Below are 19,671 nucleotides of genomic sequence, written 5' to 3'. Positions count from 1 at the left end.
CATTGGAGGTCACTTTTACACCAACTTACTCTGAAAATTGGTAATTAAAAGGAAAGATTTAAGCATTTACCCTTTCTTTTAGGAAGAACTGTAGTTCATCTCTAGTCGATAAGGGAAAACTTTTTTCAAGAGTTCCATATAATGAATGTAGGGAAATAAAAAAGTTAGAAAATCACCATTTATTCTCCAACCCAAAATGAAATAATTGATTCAAGCAAGTGCCATCAATCATCAAAACTCTAAGGGAAAGTTTGTTAGGGAGCAGGATGTTATCCTGGTGCCAAATATCACATGGACTATTTGAAAAAAAAGAAAGAAACCCGAAAATTTTAAATCGAAACATCATATAGTCACCACCTTACCCAAGTGATCAAACTTTGCATCACTAATAGTACAACTTTGACATAGTCCTTGGTGAGATGCAATAAGTACATAGCATCATCTATTAAGTATTCTTGTCAAGTGTTTAATCTTAATATAATCAAGCCTTCAGACCCGATTTGCAATTTACAGGAAATTTACAAGGGATAAAGGAAAAAGTTAAACACATCAAGGAGATAATCAGCAAATCCAGAATCCAGGACATTCTACAAGACAACTAGGCTGTTCTCTTCGAAAAGAAAGAGAGGAGGAAAAGGAACGGGAGGGAAAAGAGGAGAAATTTAAAAGAATGATAATCAAATGTAATGTGTGGATCTTGTTTGGATCCTGTTTTTTTTTTTAAGAAGAAAAACAGCTATATAAGACATTTCGGAGACAACTGAGGAAATTCAAACATGAACTGAACATTAGCAAATTTTAGGAGGTGTTGTTAGTTTTCTTAAGTGTGATAATGGAATTGTGGTTATGCAGGAGAAATGCTGTTTTAAGAGGTACATGATGAAATATTTAAGGGTGAAGGGTCATGATGCATGAAACAGACTTTCAAATGGTTCACATAGGTATATAAATGAAGCAAACTTGGTAAAATGTTAACAGTTGTTGAGTGTAGGTGGTAGGTTTATGGGTGATCATTGTACTGTTCTTCAAACTTTTAAAAAATAATTTTCAGGGAATTCCCTGGCTGTCCAGTGGTTAGGTCTCTGCACTTTCACTGCCATGGCCTGGGTTCATTCCCTGATAGGGGAACTAAGATCCTGTAAGCCCCGTGGTGTGCCCCCCCAAAATAATAATAATTTTCATAATAAAAATTGGAAAAAATATGATGTGGAATGGAACAAGATTGGCAAAGTGTTGATAATTATTGAGGCTAGGTTATGGGAAATAGGAGTTCATTAAACTGCTTTCTCTACTCCTGTATATATCTGTAAATTTCCAAATTAAAACTTTTGTTTAAAAAATAGAGAAGAGCCCTGGAAGGGAATAAAACAAAATAAAAAGAAGGATATTGAAAGAGACAGCTACTACAGGGTTATTATTTACCCTTGTTTGAGTTCTTCAGGTGTCAGTTCTGGCCTTAATATTAGTCAAGTATTATTGGACAACCCCAATTCAGTGGAGTTATCTGAAAAGAGATAGCTTTCTGAAGTGGAAAATAAGGCTTGGGGTCTCCAATGCCTTTCCTTCCACCCTCCAAATGATGGGTGGGCATTAGGAACAACGTGAGATAGAAAAAAAAAAGAAGTCTGTCATTTGGCAAAGGCAAGGGGCAGAGCAAATACTGACAGAGAGCAAAGGAGGTAGGAAAATGTTAGGATACTCAGAAAAAAGCAAACCAAGGAGCAGGCTTACTGTGAGGCCTGGGCTGAAGGTCAGATTAACCTCAAGATTTTGCAGTTGGGTCATTTACACCCCAGGGGCTCTAAGAGCTGGGGTGAAAGTGAGTGGCTATCTGTGAAATCATCTCTAATAATGGGCGCAAAACAAAGATCAAATTAAAAGTTGATAAAATAATACAACATAACTCTACTAACAATAACATGGCTTCTGCTGGGACTGGCCAACAGTTGCAGCCAGCTTTGAAAAAGATGCATCCAATAGCAACACTTGATAATTTTATGAATCAATAAATTCTTCTCAGAAGTGGAACCAAATTAGTCAAGTGAGTGAACTTGCCTACAGCTACAAAACAACCTGAAACAGGGAAATGATTCCGAAAAGACAGCAAACTGAAGACTCATCCTATGACTTAACAGTCCCCAAAGCTACAGTGTCAATTTGGATTTTTTTTTTTTTTTTTTTGGTACGCGGTCCTCTCACTGTTGTGGCCTCTCCCGTTGCAGAGCACAGGCTCCAGGCACGCAGACTCAGCGGCCATGGCTCACGGGCCTAGCCGATCCGTGGCACGTGGGATCTTCCCGGACCGGGGCACGAACCCATGTCCCCTGCATCAGCAGGCGGACTCTCAACCACTGCGCCACCAGGGAAGCCCTGGATTTTATTAATAGACCTAATGGGTTTCCTATCCTTTCCCATTTTCAATTACTTGTGTGGAAATCTTACTATACTTAGTTCCTAGTAAGAAAAGAATGGCAGAATCCCAGATCCTCTCATGGACATTGGGCCTAAGACAAAAACATGTGAGAACCACCATCTTTAGAGTCTTATACTGATGCACAAAACACGGCGCACCAACCTAGTGCTCTCGGGAGCCAGGCAAGTAATGTAACTGGCCTAATGAAAGGCAACAGGGGGACTTCCCTGGTGGCGCAGTGGTGCTAGAGTTTCCAGCTTGAAATCTGAAACTTTATTGAAAATGTCTGATAATTAACACAGAGAGTGGTCCCTCAAAAAAAAAAAAAGTCCATGGCCAGATATAGCTGTAAGCATCCAATTTTTCAACCTCTGGCAAAGATATATGTACCAAAACGCTCCCCACAGCAGTTAAATGTATAGCAAAGTTGAAAACATTCTAAAATTCCAGCAATAAAAGATTGGTTGAATGAAATGCTGTTAAAACAATGTTATCCACACACACACATACACATACTGATATGGAATCAACTCCAAAATAGATAATTAAATGGGAAAATGTTAGGTCCAAAAGAGGGCCTGTACTATGCTCCCATTTGATATAAAGTCGGGGTAGGGGCAATAGGAACAATGTAAGGTAGAAATAGAAAGGGAGGGGATATTTAACTATGTTCAGAATAGCTCTGGAAATTTACAAAAGAATTTGGTAGTCGTGGTTGCCTTTGGGGAGGAAGCTGGAAATCTGGGATGAGAAGAGAACCTTACTTTTCACCGAGCATCCTATTAAAAATGTTACAATTTTCCCCCAAGTACATGTATTACTTTTAGCTTTCAAAAAGTTAATAGGGGCTTCCCTGGTGGCGCAGTGGTTGAGAATCCGCCTGCCAATGCAGGGGACACGGGTTCGAACCCCAGTCTGGGAAGATCCCACATGCCGCGGAGCGGCTGGGCCTGTGAGCCCTGGCCGCTGAGCCTGCGAGTCCGGAGCCTGTGCTCCGCAACGGGAGAGGCCACAGCAGTGAGAGGCCCGTGCACCGCGATGAGGAGTGGCCCCTGCTCGCCGCAACTAGAGAAAGCCCTCGCACAGAAATGAAGACCCAACACAGCCAAAAATAAATAAATTAATTAAAGAAAAAAACTTATAAAAATGGCTAAAATAAAAAAAAACTAGTGACAACACCAAATGCTGGCAAGGATTTGGAAAAATGGATTGCTCATACATTGCTAGTAGGAATATAAAAAAAAAAAAAGTTAATAGACTTTTGAGAAACAACAATAGCAAAACAGCAAGGTGTTGTGCATGTGACTTAGAAAAGCCAGGAAGGGGAATTGGGCTGTCCATGGTTAAAACTGGGGAAGGAGGTCAGTGAATTTTCTCCCTAATTTCTTTGTTTCTCTTTGTGTTTTCCCCCTTGAGCCACTTCTCATTATCTCTCCTTAATTTGTGGTTTGCTTGTCAACATCTGTTTCTCTTTCACCTCACAATCTCCCTGTGCCCACATCTCCCTCTCCTCCTCGAAAAGGAAGAGCTGATGAGTAAATAAAAACGGAGTATGATTGGGAAAAAACCATTAGAATGGCCCCCAAATCCAGGACACTGGAAAACAGGCCTTGGTCTTGGATATCCTAATAAAATTAGAAGCTAGCTCTAATATATTTATTTTAAGCATTTATTTCATATAACTCACCCCAGGGACAAGTGGTAGATGCAATCCAGCCAACTAAAAACACTCCTTCCCTGTTCAAGCCCCACACTCAATCCCTAAGCCCTGTGGGTTCCACCTCAGTAAAATCTCTCAAGTCCACTCCTTCCTCTAGACCCATCTAGAGCCTCATTTCCTGCTTTCAGGCTCCCATATGGTATCTCAGGCTCAGGAATTCTTGAACTTTCATCCCACGCCTTTTTACAACTCTGTGCCTCTGCAAAACTGCTTCTTCTGCCTGAAATCCACTGGGTTAAAAGCATAGACACAGGAGCCACACTGCCCGAGTTCGAATCCTGACTTAAGTTTTCTTCTTCCACAAAATGGAAGCAGAGTACCTACCTCACAGAGTTGCTGGGAAGATTAACACAAGTTATAATTGTACAGCACTTAGTGCCTGGCACATGATAAATGCTTGGTGTTAGCTGATGATATTTATCAACTAGGAACCTCCTACGCATCCTGAGGCCCAGCCAGGACCTCACTCATTTCCCACTGGCACTGTCACTCCTTCCTTTGCTCCCCCACTGCTTGATCCCTGTCTCTGTTGTGGTCCCTTTTACTGTATTATAATAACCTATTCACATATTCACATATCTATCTGCTCCCTTAGCTCTTGCAGGCCATGAAGAGCAGGGACTGTCTTATTCATCTTTGTACCTCAACACCCGGAACACAGTATTTCCTAAATAATACTTTTCCAGGGAATTAATCTAGCTCCATTGGGATACCTGTGATTCCCAAACATGCTATGGAGCTTTAGACCCTGTGCCTAAGCACATGCCTTTCCCAGTCCTTCTCTGCCATCCACTTGGTAGATCTATTCTTTCATTTTTTTGTGTACTCATGTTTCTCCACTCACGGCCCTAAAGGTCAAACGTCACTTTCCCTGTGAAGTCATCTTTGACTCCTCCTTCACTTCCCAATTATTTCTAGGTTTATATCTCTCTGGCATTTTATAGCATCTGTACTAATTAGTTCTCTTAGATGTCTTTTTCCTCTACTCAACAGATCTTTGAGAACCCGATGTGTAATACCATGTATGGCACTTGGTAAATCAGTGGCCCTCAGTTCTAGCTATCCAGCAGAATCACCCACAGTGTTTTAAAAATCCTGATTTGCTGGGCCCCATCCTTATCAAGAGTCTTTCAGGCAAAGCTCTAAATCACTCTCTGATAGCTGATGGGCAGCCAGGGTTGAGAACCTTGGTAGCAGATATGAAAACTTATGCTAAAGACCTATATCCATTCATCAAATGGAAGACAGTAAAGATTCATTCCACTAAGCCTGAACCAATTCTGAAGGATCCTCCCACTAGAGACATGTAAGGACAGTATGCTGTCTTCCTGATGACGCTCTGGTTCCTTACCATGAAACTGATGCACTTTAAAGGGTCCGTGGAAGGCGAAAGTAGTAGATTGTGCTAGACCCAACCACGGTAATGGTACAGGTGAACAGAGACCAGGAGAAACAGCTTTATTTGGACTGAGAGTTGGAGAGTGAGAGGAGGACCTGAGATAGCATCCTGAGCTAAGGAGTAGAGATCAGTTTCCAAAATGGCAGTCAGAGCTCATCAGCCAAATGGACTCCACTTCCCAGCAGCCTTGTAGTGAGTGCAATCAATAAAACGCCTGCTGGGAAATGTTTATTTGCCACTAAATCATCCAAGCATGCCACAATTACAAGAAAGGTACAGGTTGCTTTTTCCTTTCCATAATTAAATTTCCACAGCATCTCCCCAATCATGAGTATTACAAAAGAAAGTAAAGAAATCACATTTTACAGATCTTAGACTTGTCTGCAGCATTTAGCTCAAATCTCACCATTTTCAAAAAATAGTTCTCCTGCAAAATTCACCAGCTAAAAGTTCTATCCAAGCAGTGGGAAGATGGCCTTTGCTAACCCATGGCAATTCTTTTCCCATTTTCCCTAGCCAGTTAGGGTTGAACAGCAGAGTGAGGCTTAGATTGCAGGGGTGGCGGGGGGAGGGACACAAGGGCTAATTTCCCCCAGTACAAGATGGCATCTGAAGCTTGATGGGAGAGCAGAACTGGAGAGACTTGAGGGAAGGGTCCAGGCCCTGTGTTCAGTCAGAGTCACTGCTGGAAGAGGAGGAGGAGGAGGAATGCTGCAAGGGGAAAGGGGAAAGGAGATACCATCAGACCCAGATGAACTTTGATCACTCCATGGGACATTCTTTGGTGCCCTACACCTCCACCCAAGTGCCCTTTGCTTTCTAAGAAGGTCAGAAGTCTTGAACCAGACTGTCCCTTAAACAGCAAAAACAAGGATTTCCTTCAGCAGTGAGCATACAGGAATGGATGAAACCATCCTAAATCACTGCACAGAAGTTATTGCATTTGGAGCAAATTTCCAATTTTCTTTACCTAAGCCAATGCCTAGGCAAGGAATAAATTATAGGCACAAGCATAGTACAGTGCAGGGAAACAGCTGCTACCTTATAATAATGATTAGCTGCATGGACATTCCTAGTGGCTATGAGTCTAAGAAAAGTGAGTAGAATCAGCAGCTGTGTGTGCATCTGTCTCTACTTCTTCCTAAGTCCCAACTGGGAGAAAGTGAGGAAGGCGGGAGAGAAAGCTGGGAGAGTCCTAGTCAAGGTTCTACACATGCATACTCCCATCAACAACTGTCATAAAAAACATTTTTTAGTCTCTCCATTCAATCTCACCTTTCCTTCTCCTCAGACTTCTACCAAAGATCCAGAACTAGGATTAGCACCCAAAGCCATAAGGCAAATAAATGCTAGGCAGAAAAATGTAAATTAAGGCCTCCTCAAGATCGAGTTTGGTTCAACACTTCCAGAATTGTCCTGAGAGCTACTTTTACCCTTGCTAATTAACACTCCTCTGGAATGCTACAAGGGGAAAAGGGAAAGGAGATATCATCAGACCCAGATGAACTCTGATCACTCCATGGGACATTCTTTGGTGCCCTACATCTCCACCCAAGTGCCCTTTGCTTTCTGAGAAGGTCAGGAGTCTTGAACCAGACTGTCCCTTAAACAGCAAAAGCAAGGATTTCCTTCAGCAGTGAGCATACAGGATACTTAGCCTTGGGGCTGAGCATGAAACTCAGGGCTTTATTTGAGGCTGAGAGTCACTGACTGCTTTTGTCCTGTTTCCCTGCCAGACAGTAGGACAATAAGGCCCACGTAATTACCACAACACCCTGAGAATACTGAAGGAGAGAAAGAAACTCCAGGAACTAGGGCCAGATTATTATCTGTTAATTATTATATAAGATTTTGCTTTGTCAAAGGACTGACTCTATTGCTTGACATTTGACCACCTCAGTGGGTGTGTCCAACCTGCTAAAACAAACATGGGGTGGGGAGGGGTGGAATTCCGGGAAGAGAAAGGCAAATTAGAAAGGCTTTTGATTCTGATATCCATTCTAAGGCTCAGCCTAGCCCCTCCCAGATAGAAGACCTAATTAGCCTAATAATTCTTCTCAAGATTATCAAGATTATCAGATTCTTCCCAGTGGGAATCCTTTACACAATCGCTGCCCCATGTCCTCAGACTTCGAATCCTCCTTCCTTGCCCACCCACTGCCTCTCTAGTCCCTCTGAGGGGGCACCCCTTACTAGCCAGGATCCAGAGGGCACTGACCTTGCCATGTTTGTGGTGTTTCTGCTTCTTTTTATGAGCTTTTCTCATTTTCTTTTGCATCTTCTTGTCAATCACCATTCCTGGTCCTACCATGCCAGGAGCCAATGGATTCACAGGACACATGCCAGGGGCAGGTGGTGGGTATGGAGGGGGGTAGGGACCTGAGGGTTGGCATCCTGGATACCCCGGTGGCACAGGGTGACAGGGCCCACCAGGGGGAAAGGCTGGATTCCCCTGGGGTGCTCCTGGGGGAGTGGGAAAGGGGCCTGGAGGAAAGGTAGGGGTGGCAGGTGGTGGATGGGCAGGATTGCAACCTCCAGGGTACCCGACGTTAGGGGGGTGTGGATATGGCCCTTGCTGCCCTGGTGGAAGAAGCAAAGAATCAATTAAGATTAGAACTGCCCAGAACCTCTGACAACAAACAACAACAAAAAGAAGAGGATTTCGTTTCTCACTCAATAGTTAAAGGCAAACGGAAAGGTGAGGAAAGAAAATGGAGGGTAGGGGGACAAACTTACGTAAGAGAGATAAAAGGTAACGTCCCTGGCAGGGCGGGGGAGAAAGGGAGGCAGTGAACTCTAGGGAAGGATGAGAACATCGGTCAGCTATGGACTGAGGACTTTGCTTTTGCGGGTTCGGGGAGAGGTGGAGGAGAAACTGACACAGAAACCTTCTGTTGTGGCCCTTCTGAAAAGGGGTTGGAGCAAGAAAGGAGATCCCCCAAACACCTACCGGCATTGGGATTCCACATGTTCAGCTATTTCTTCCAGCCTGAGGAGAAACAAATGAAGGCAAGAAGCTGACGGCCCAGAAATGGGCAGGGGTTTTAGAGACCAAGCTCAACTCCAACGCCTCCCGCTCCGCAACAGCCTCTCAGAGAACTACCAAGACCTCCACAGAAGAAATGTTTCTTTCCACCCGTTCCTTCGCCCCCAACACCTATTCTATTCCTAGTTCCCTAACCACAGGAACCTTGCTCCCAGGGCCCCTCCACCTTCCACTAGCTCTGGCCGCGGCTGGAGGTTTCTAAGTCCTCCGGAGAGGGGCAGACTCCGCGAATCTCGCTATCCCCATCACTCAGAGACCGAGTCCGGAAGACTTTAGCCACCTATAAGCTGCGAAGGGATCTTAAACAACTTAACCGCTCCCGGAGAAGAGTGACGGGGGACAGGACCCCCACCCCAGGCTAAGAAAAGGACCTGCCTTGAGGCGAAAGGAGGTAGGCGGCTCAGGAAAGATTCTCAAACACTTACATGGCTAGACATACCCCCTCCCACATTAAAAAAGGCAAATAGAGATCCTGGCTCCCAGCTGCGAAGGGACCCCCTCACCCAGGAATGGAAGAAGGAGGAAACTGAGGAATCCAGGCGTCCAGTCACCTCTACACCACTGCTTGGGCGGACTCCTCCTTTCAGCCTCCACTCTCACTTCCTGGTCACCCTCCCACCTTAAGCTTCAGCATCCGCCTCTGCTACCGCCTGATTGGTACTATGTGGTCATTCAGCATTACGATTGGAGAACATAGTCGTCAATCACTCTAGGCTCGAAGGCAGCATTTGCGGTAGGGGCGGAGCCAGGCGCTTCAGGACGCGGCAGTACAGAGGAGCGGGCGGGCCGGAAATTCCTGGGGGCGGGGCTAGGAGAAACCGGCTAGGAGAGGGCGGGGCCAGTTTCTGAGCGAAGTCCTTGAGTGCCTTGGGGAAACTCAACCCTTGACCTCTGAGCCCTTAGTCCAGTGGGTGCCACACCTTGTAATGTGAATATACTGTGATAAGCGGTATACAGACATATATATATATATATATATATATATATATATATATATATATATATATATGGATGGAGCGCTTAAGGAAGGGCGGAGAGCTGCTAAATCTCACCCCAAGCCTCAATATTGCGGCCTCCCTCTTAGTCCCCACAGGAAATAAGAAAACATTCTTGGGGAAAATAGAGATTTCTAATCTCTCCTAGGATTCTCTATCTCAATTGCATAGCTCTGCCATCTGTCAAATTGCATAAACCAGAAACCAAGAAGTCATCCTGATGGCTCTCTCTTTCCTTCACCTTTCCTCCGCATCTCTTTCCAACTTCAGGAAGGGTCGTTTTGTTTCCCAAATAAATCTAGAATCACTACACTTCTCTCCATCGTCTCTGCTCCCAGCCTACCATCATCTCTCAACTGGATTGCAGCAATGGCCTCTATTTTTTTTAATAACACAATTAACAAGCTTGATTTAATGAATATATATAGAACCATACACCCAAAATTTAAAAGTACTTATCCTTCTTAAGCATACATAAAACATTTTAAAAAATTGGTCTCAACTAATATAATTCAAATTTCAGAGAATTGTGTATTATATACTGTATTCTTTGACCACAACATAAAATATAAATACAAATGAAACCTGCAGGACCCTGTGGGGCCCTCACGGGTACAAAAGCCTTTCCGTGTCCCCTTTTCTAGTTTGTAGGAAAAAGGGTTTAGCCTCCTAGACCTTCCCTGAATTCCAAAGGGCAGATTCAAACAGTTGCTAATTAGGGAAGGGAGGGAATGCAGAAACAAAGGATGAACAGTCAAAAAACAATAGTGCATCAATAAAGCAGGGTTCTGGTTTCTCCTGAAAGTGAGACAGGCTGGGACCTGGGACCCTTTGCTGCAGTGCTGCAGTTTTTGCACCTGGACACACCTCTCCTCGAGCAACAAAATACAAAGAGACTGTACGGGACTAAAAATAATGTGCATGCACAGTTGGGGCAAATTCTGGACAAAAGATACAAAAGAGACCAAAAACCCAACTGCCACTTTTGAAGAGCCTGCAGCAAATGCAGGGTACTGCGCATGCCCCCTGCACACACCACCACCTAAGGGGTGGGCAAAACACCTAAGCCACCCCTCCAACCCGACCCCTGGACACACCCCTACCCTCACCCCACATAAGGAACAAGCTCACCACCCACCCCTCAGGGAGCGAGCCAGAGAGGGAACCTGTTGTACATTCTTGCTCCCCCCTGCTGTAGCAGGGGCCCCAGTAAAGCCTTGCCTGAATTTCTTGTCTGACCTCTGATCAATTTCTATTGATTAGGGAGGCCAAGAACCCTCATCTGTAACAAAGGGATATACATAACAATATATTTTTGAGTTATTCTGTGAAAACTAAGACCCCCACCCAGTTGGAGGATGGTAAATTCCAGCTGAGCACAAGATTCCTGGAATACCATCTCAGTTACCTCACCACCAACCAATTAGAAGAAAGTCACATGTCCTGCAGGCCTCGCCCCAAACTTTGCCTATAAAAACTCCTCCCCGAAAAACATCAAAAAATTTGGGTCTTTTGAGCGCAAACCACTGGTTCTCCTTGCTCAGTCCTGCAATAAACCTTTCTCTGCTCCAAACTCCAATGTTCTGGTTTGGCCTCACTGTGCGTCGGGCACAGGAGCTTGTGTGCATTCAGCAACACAAACATACATTTGGAAGTTAAAAAAAAAGTCTTGCAAATAACTTTGGGTCAAAGTATAATACATGATGGAAATTAAATACTTTGAACTCAACCATAATGAAAACATTACATCCCAAATTTGTGAGCTACAAAAAATTTGAAGATAAATTTTGTACTGAGTTTGTCATCTTGAACTAAAATTTTTGATAGATTTTTTATTTTTTTAGATATTTATTTATTTATTTGGTTGCGCTGGGTCTTAGTTGCAGTGCATGGGATCTTCATTGTAGCATGTGGGATCTTTAGTTGCGGCATGTGAACTCTTAGCTGCAGCATGTAGACTCTTCGTTGAGATATGTGGGATCTAGTTTCCTGACCAGGGAATGAACCCAGGCCCTCTGCGTTGAGAGCACAGAGTCAACCACTGGACCACCAGGGAAGTCCCAATTTTTTTTCTTTTTTTTTTTTTTTGCTGTACGCGGGCCTCTCACTGCTGTGGCCTCTCCCGTTGCGGAGCACCGGCTCCGGACGCGCAGGCTCAGCGGCCATGGCTCACGGGCCCAGCCGCTCCAAGGCATGTGGGATCTTTCCGGACCGGGGCACGAACCCGTGTCCCCTGCAACGGCAGGCGGACTCTCAACCATTGCGCCACCAGGGAAGCCTGGAAGTCCCAATTTTTAATTTTTTAATTAAAATTTTTTTGTTATATATATTTTATTGAAATACAGTTGACATACAATATTATGTTTTACATAACCATAGTACATATTGATATATTTTTATATCAGGTTTGTGCTAAATATTTGAGATGAATTGGGACTGGCACTTTTTTTGTTTTTGTTTTTAACGCAATTTATATCTGAGTTACTTCTTCCTTGTAAGATCATTGAGTTTGAAAGAAACTATTGATGTGTCTATATGGGCATGATGCCTCTTAGAATTTAAATATTTAAAACTATTTCTTTTTTAAAGCAGCTTTATTGAAATAGAGTTCATATACCATACAATTCACTCATTTAAAGGGTACAGTTCAATAGTTTTTAGCATATTCTGAGCTTGTGCCACCATTGCCATTATTTAATTTTAGAACATTTTTTGTCCCCCTTAAAATAATTCCACACCCCATTAGTAGTGAATCCTCATTCCTCTCCCTGCCTCTCCCCCATTCTGCCCAAGCCCTTAGCAACCACTAATCAATTTATAAATTCTCCTGTTTTATACAAACGGAAAATTGTACAATATGTGGCCTATCGTGACTGGCTTCTTTCACTTTGCATAATATTTCAGGGTTCATCCATGTTGTAGTATGAATCAGTAGTTCATTCTTTTTTATGAAGAAAATACTGAATAATATGCCACTGTTTGGATATACCACATTTAGTTTATCCATTCATCAGCTGATGGACATTTGAATTGTTTTTACGTTTTGCCTATTATATATATCACTGCTATGAACATTCATGTACAAATTTGTGCATCCATATGTGTTTTTTATTATCAGCATAGAAATGTATTTGAATTCAAAATTATATGGTTATATTTAGAATAATGTAATAATTATCTAAAACACATATCATCCTTGGCTCTGAAATAGTTCTAAAGATGTCATTCTTTTTTTTTTTAATGTCATTTTTTTGAAGTCAAAAAACATGTAGTAAGAATGTACAAGGAGGACTGCCCTGGTGGCGCAGTGGTTAAGAATCCACTGGCCAATGCTAGGGGACACGGTGTCAAGCCCTGGTCCGGGAAGATCCCACATGCGGCAGAGCAACTAAGCCCGCGCACCACAACTACTGAGCCTGCGCTCTAGAGCCTGCGAGCCACAACTACAGAGCCCACAAGCCACAACTACTGAAGCCTGTGCGCCTAGAGCCCGTGCTCCGCAACAACAGAAACCACCTCAATGAGAAGCCTGGGTACCACAATGAAGAGTAGCTCCCACTCACTGCAACTACAGAAAGCCCATGCAGCAACGAAAAACCAACACAGCCAAAAATAAATAAATAAATAAAATTACTTAAAAAAAAAAAAAAAGAATGTACAAGGAAACAAAAATATAAAAAACAAGTTCGCTGAGTATTGGGAGTTGTTACAAGAGAGACACACCAAGATAAATGTAACAGAGTCCAAATTATATACTATGCAGCAAGGCGTTCTCTTGCTTTATCAACTCCTAGAAAATAAATTAGTAACCTCAGTAATGCAAGAATACCACCACTTGGTTAAAAGGACAAACTTTCTGAGGGACACAGGTAGTAATTCACTATACTTCCCCTTTCTATAAGTCCTTTCTTCACACCAGTTTATTTTTGTTCCCCTAAAATATGTTTTATCCTTTAAAAAAAAAATGTGGTTTTATTTGTAAGTTGGAGTAAATAATATCCTGATTGAAATATGCAACTATTTAGTTAAAGATGCTCAGAGATCAAATTTTTGAAAAAGGTGAGTCAGCTAGTTAGCAGGGACCATCAGTAGCTAACAGAAAAAAATTTTTCAGATATTATATGTTTGCTAAATGGATTAAAAAAAAAAAAGGGCTTCCCTGGTGGCGCAGCGGTCGAGAGTCCGCCTGCCGATGCAGGAGACACGGCTTCGTGCCCCGGTCCGGGAGGGTCCCACATGCCGTGGAGCGGCTAGGCTCGTGAGCCATGGCCGCTGGGCCTGCGCGTCCGGAGCCTGTGCTCCGCAACGGGAGAGGCCACAACAGTGAGAGGCCCGCGTAACGCAAAAAAAAAAAAAGAATAAGCAGTTAAAAATGGGTGAAAAATCCCAGGGTTTACTGTGACCAAGACAATCAAAAGCAGACAGACCCATTTACTTGTGGAGCAAGCTATAAGGAGGTTCCAAGATAGACTCTGGTTTCCAACAGTATCCACCGCCAAAGGGCAAACTCAGAATGTCTCCTCCTCTGTAGAAACTGGAACGCAGATGAGCAGGCTTTTTCTGAGTAGCCCTTCACATACATCATCCTGTAGATCTGATGGGCTTGACTGCCCAGAATGATTGGGCTCTTTGTGCTAACCACAGAGTCTTGTGCTAATCCCAGATCCTTAGTCATGAGTGTTGTTCTGAATCCACCCTGATAGTTATTAGGCAAGGGAACTCCGTGAATCATGTCAGGTATGGGATTATAAGTATCACTTGACCAAAGCTGTCCTGAGCTCACATATAGGATTTTAGCCAATGGTTTTGGGTCAAGCCCCAACCTGATTCCCAGATTCATAGCATCAGCAGTTCCAATCATACCATCCATACCAGCAGCGTGTTGTAGCCGATCCTCACAGCCTGCCCAGTCCCAAGGGCTCCCAATGCACCACATTGGAGCCCTTGTACCCCAGCAACTCTTGGGCAGCAGCAAATTCATCTGTGACTCCTCCCACCATAAACATTAGGTTCCCAGACTGAGCAGCTCCCACACCACCAGAAACAGGGGCATCCATGAAAATTGCTCCCATTTTCTCAACTTTTTGGCCAATTCTTTCGAAACTGTAGGATCAATAGTACTGGAGTCTATTAATAGTGAGCCTTTCTTCACTTTTGTTGGAATTCCATTTGCTCCAGAATAAGCTTCTATTGCACTGATACTGGTGGGCAACACTGTAATAATTCCGTCAGCTTTTTTGGCTACATCTGCTGGGGAAGACACTACCTGTATACCTGCATCGAGAAATTCTTTGCATGCATCAGGGAACACATCATAAATAACAAGCGGATAGCCATGTTTCATGAGTTTTTTTGCCATTGGATGCCCCATTTGCCTAGTCCAGTGAATCCAGCTGGAATCTTAGAAGCCATTGACCTAGAACACACCGCTGCAAGGCTGGCCCCTGCCAGCGGCTCCAGTAGGGAGGCCCGAGGTCCTCCACAGAGCTGTAAGGAGGCTGCCTTGCTGCCCCGGCTCATCCACTGACTGTGAGGGTGCGTGGGGACACGTGCAACCACCATATGTTTTCAATTCTGTTGGGTATTTACTTAAGAGAGGAATTGCTAGGTAATACGGTAACTGTATGTTTAACTTTTTTGAGGAACTGCCAGACTACTTTCCAAAATAGCCACACCATTTTATACCCCCACCAGCAATGTATAAGTGTTCCAATTACCCCACATCTGCACCAGCACTTGTTGCTGTCTGTCTTTATTAGTATAGCCATGCTAGTGGGTATGAAGTGGTGTTTCATTAAATGTCCTGTCAGCATCCACTCTGGCCCTCTTCTAATTCATTCTCCCACCTCAGAAATTGTTTTCTAAAGCCAACTGTGACATCACCCTACTGCTTAAGATTCTTCAACGGCTTTGCATTATCCTTAAGACAAAGGTGGAAAGTATTTTTACATGTACGTATTCATTTTTGTTGAATAGGTAATATGTTCACATGCTTTGAAAACCAAAAAGGACCAAGAGGTAGAAAGTGAAAAGTCTCCCTCCCACTCTTGTTCTCCTTTACCCAGCCTCCCCCAACCCACATAGCCCACACAACCACATAACTGGTTTCTTATATATACTTCCACAGTTTCTTCATTACAATCAAGCAAATACTGATATAAATTTATATCCCCTCTTTTAAGTATACAAACAGCAAACTATGCAGAGTTTAATTTGCAACTTTTCCCCCCACTTAATATATCTTGGGGATGTTTCCATACCAGTCAGCACAGTGTGTCTTCAGTCTTTTTCACAACCCTATTTGATTCTTTTGTATGACGTACCATAATCAATTTAACCAGTCAAAAGATATTTGTGTTATTTTCAATCTTCTGCTACTAAAAACAATGCTGTAACAAATAACCTGAAAAATATGTCATTTTACATATTTTTACTTTTTTATAGGTATTGATGAATTACCCTCCATTGAGGTTATATTTATTTACATTCTCACCAGCAATACATGAGTGTCTGTTTCCTCCAACTTGTCCAACAAAAAAATACTCAAAATCTTATTACTACAATGTCTGCAGTGGTCTGGCCCTGCTACCTTGCTGGTCTCCTCTCATACTACTCACCCCTGGCTTTCTGCTCTTCAGCCCCTAGGCTTCTTTCATCCCTCCAGAAGATCTTGGTTCCATTTGCAGGAGGGCCTTTGCACCTGCTGCTTCTGCAGCCTGGAATGCTCTCCCCGTCTCTCTCCACTTTGCCTAATTAAATCCTGCTCATTCATCAGCTCTCAGCTCCAGGATCACTTCTTCAGGGAAGCCTCCTTGACACCCTAGTCAGGTAAAACTCCTTTGTTGCAGCCTCTAGTCGAATCTTGTCTTTCCTTTAGCACACCTATCTCAGTTTATAATTAGACATGAATCAGTAATTACTTAATGTTAGCTTCCTACATTAGACTGTAAGCTTCTTGAAAGTAAGGACACTTAACAGTTCACACAGTGCCTGGTACATAGGATGGTATAAATGAATACACTGTTAAATAAATAACTACATGAATGAATGAATGAACAAATGGACAAAGGAATAGAGCAAGGTGGTTCTGGAGTTAGAGAGACTTGGATTCAAATCCTGACTTTGACACTTATTGTGTGACCTTGAATAAGTTATTTAACCTCAATTCCCTCATTTGTAAAACAGTGGCAATGGTACCTACCTCATAGGGTTGTGATGAGATAATCGTGTGTCTGTCACATAAGAAGTACTTACTATATGCTACCATGTATTACTATCATGATTCTTGTTAATATTAAGAACTTTTACTGTTAGACTAGGATGATTTTAACCTCTCTTCAGGACCCTCATAGGTTGCCAATATCCTCCATACCTCTCTTCACCTACCTGCTAGTTGGGAAATTCTTCCTCAGATTTAAACTCAGATTTATTTTTTTTTTCCCACTCCAAGCAGCTTGTGGGATATTAGTTCCCTGACCAGGGATGGAACCCGTGACCCCTGCTGTGGAAGCACAGAGTCCTAACCACTTGACTGTCAGGGAATTCCCTAAACGCAGATTATTTAAAAAGCATTTAAATAATGCTTGTAAAGCTCATTTCTCTGATTCATGAAATCATTAATGATTTACCATGCTTCTGTCATTCATTCATTCAACAAATATTTCTCAATCTATCCAGGTACTGTTCTAAGCACTAGGGATAGAGTGAAAACACAGAGAAAAAATCCTTGCCTTCATCGAGGTAATAACTTGGTGGGAGAGGCAGAATATAAATAAATATATAATAAAATGTCAGATAGTGATGTGTACTATGTAGAAAAATTAATTGAAATAAGGGGAGGAGCTGTGGTGCCAGTATTTACAGATCCTTGTAAGCCATGGGAAAGAGTTTAGATTTTATTCTAAGTGTGAATGGAAGCCTCTGGAGGGTTATGAGCAGAGGAATGACATGATCTGATTTTCATTTTAAAAAAGTCATTCTGTAAACCAATGTTTATAGAAGCATTATTCATAACAGCCCAAAGATGGAAACAACCCAAATGTCCATCAACAGATGAATGGATAAACAAAATGTGGTATATGCATACAATGGAATAGTATTCAGCCCTAAAAAGGAAGGAGAGTCTGACACATGCTACACTATGGATGAACCTTGAAGATATTATGCTGAGTGAATTAAGCCAGGCACAAAAAGACAAATGCTGTATGATTCCACTTATATGAAGTACCTAGAGTAGTCAAATTCATAGAGACGGAAAGTAATCAGCAGGGACTGGAGGCAGTGGGGAATGGAGATTGATTGTTTAATAGGCAGAGAATTTAAGTTTAGAAAGATGAAAAAGTTCTGGAGGACGATGATCACAGTTGCACAACAGAGTGAAAGTATTTAATGTCACTGTACTGTACGCTTAAAAGTGGTTAAAATGGTAAAATAATAATAATAGTGATTATTATTATTATTCTGGCTACTGTGTGGTGAAAGAGCAAAATAGGGAGAAATGGTTAAAGTGGAAGCAGAGAACCCAGTTAGGAGGCTACTACTGTATTCCAGAGAAGGAATGGTGGTGGCTTGGATGGAAGTTGTAGAGATGATCAGGAGGGGTCAGACTCTGGGTATTTTTTTTTTTTTTAATTGAAGTATAGTTGATTTACCAGGTATTTTTTTTAAGGTAGAGCTTAGCAGATTTGGACTGGAGGTAGAGGTGAAAGAAACAGAGAAATGAAGGATGAACCCAAGAATATTGAGCAACTAGGAAATAGTTGTGTCATTTACTGAAATAAGACGGGGGAGGAGCAGATGTGAGTACTTTTGGACAAAGTTAAGTTTAGGATGGCTATCAGATATCCAAGTGGAAGTGTTAAGAAGGCAGTTGGATTTGGCAGTCTGGCGCTCAGGGAGAGGTCTTGTCTGAAGAGAAAAAAATCGAGAGTTATCAAGGTATCTAAAGGAACCAGTAAGCCAGAAAGAGAAAAACAAATATCGTATATTAATGCATATATGTGGAATCTAGAAAAATGGTACAGATGAACCTATTTGCAGGGCGGGAATAGAGACGCAGACATAGAGAATGGACATGTGGACACGGCGGGGAAAGGAGAGGGTGGGACAAATTAGGAGATTAGGATTGACATATATACACTACCATGCGTAAAATAGCTAGTGGGAACATGCTATAAAGCACAGGAAGCTCAGCTCAGTGCTCTGTGATGACCTAGATGGGTGGGATGGGGGGTGTGGGAGGGAGGTCCAAGAGGGAGGGGATATAGGTATACATAAAGCTGATTCACTTCATTGTACAGCAGAAACTAACACAACATTGTAAAGCAATTATACTCCAATAAAAATAAGTAAATAAATAAATAAACAAATAAAGGAGCCAGATAGGGACTTCCCTGGTGGTCCGGTGGTTAAGAATCCACCTTCCAATGCAGGGGACACAGGTTCAATTTCTGGTCGGGGAACTAAGAACCCACATGCTGTGGAGCAACTAAGCCCGCACGCCACAACTACTGAGCCCATGCGCCACAACTAGAAAGTCTGCATGCTCTGGAGCCCATGCACTCTGGAGCCCATGTGCCACAACTACAGAACCTGTGCACCACAACTAGAGAGCCCATGTGCCGCAACTACTGAGCCCAAGCACTCTGGAGCCCACGTGCCACAACTAGAGGGAAGCCCTCGCACTGCAACAAAGAGCCCGTGTGCCACAACTAAGACCTGACACCGCCAAAAATAAATAAATAAATATTTTTAACAAATAAAAATTTTTTAAAATTCAAGGAGCCAGATAAGCTCAGCCAGGGAGCAGGGGTAGCCAGAGTAGAAAAGAGGGCCCAGCCCGTGGCCTCAGGCCTGCCAATATTTAGAAACTGGCAAGAGAAGAGGAATGAGCAAAGGATAAGAAAGGATACAGATTATCCCCTTCTTCAGTGAGGAAGTGAAAAATCAGAGGAAAGTGTGAAGAAAAGATTCAAGGAGGGAGCTATCAAATGTTCAAATGCTGCTGATAAATTATGTAGGATGCAGACTGAGAACTGGCCATTGGATTTTGCACGAATAGTGAACTTTTAAAAATAAATTTATTTATTCATTTATTTA

General features: G+C 42.7%; 2 protein-coding genes and 1 pseudogene across 3 annotated transcripts in view; all 3 read right to left on the bottom strand.

Moving 5' to 3' along the window:
• Positions 1-9,173, bottom strand: part of PCBP2 (poly(rC) binding protein 2) — a 36,687-nt gene extending 27,514 nt beyond the window's left edge. Inside the window, exons 1-2 of one of the 2 annotated variants that reach the window (XM_067696740.1) lie at positions 9,082-9,172; positions 8,483-8,521 (exon numbers count right to left, since the gene is read on the bottom strand). The gene's annotated coding sequence lies outside the window, so the exon portion shown is untranslated. Of the gene's footprint in view, positions 1-8,482; positions 8,522-9,081 lie in introns of both variants that reach the window. The other variant, XM_067696741.1, reaches the window with a different exon arrangement.
• On the bottom strand, positions 5,577-9,192 carry PRR13 (proline rich 13). The gene is made up of 4 exons (XM_067696780.1): positions 9,082-9,192; positions 8,483-8,521; positions 7,751-8,112; positions 5,577-6,243 (listed from the first exon to the last, which is right to left on the bottom strand). Exons 2-4 carry the CDS (start codon positions 8,499-8,501, stop codon positions 6,202-6,204), a joined length of 423 nt encoding a protein of 140 aa, XP_067552881.1. The 5' UTR covers positions 8,502-8,521; positions 9,082-9,192; the 3' UTR covers positions 5,577-6,201.
• A 2,687-nt stretch (positions 9,193-11,879) lies between these two features.
• Positions 11,880-15,938, bottom strand: LOC137201977 (3-hydroxyisobutyrate dehydrogenase, mitochondrial pseudogene; annotated as a pseudogene).
• Between the last annotated feature and the right edge of the window lie 3,733 nt (positions 15,939-19,671).

Source organism: Pseudorca crassidens, chromosome 11, assembly GCF_039906515.1.
Source record: "Pseudorca crassidens isolate mPseCra1 chromosome 11, mPseCra1.hap1, whole genome shotgun sequence".
In the NCBI taxonomy this organism is placed as follows: Eukaryota; Metazoa; Chordata; class Mammalia; order Artiodactyla; family Delphinidae; genus Pseudorca; species Pseudorca crassidens.
This window is presented reverse-complemented; position numbering and strand designations above follow the sequence as displayed.

What these genes read in the sequence shown, in the direction of transcription:
- PRR13 (XM_067696780.1), bottom strand. An exon ending in AACACCACAAACATGGCAAG is followed by an intron (nt 6,244 to 7,750) that starts GTCAGTGCCCTC and finishes TTCCCCTTGCAG; the next exon opens with CATTCCTCCTCCTCCTCCTC.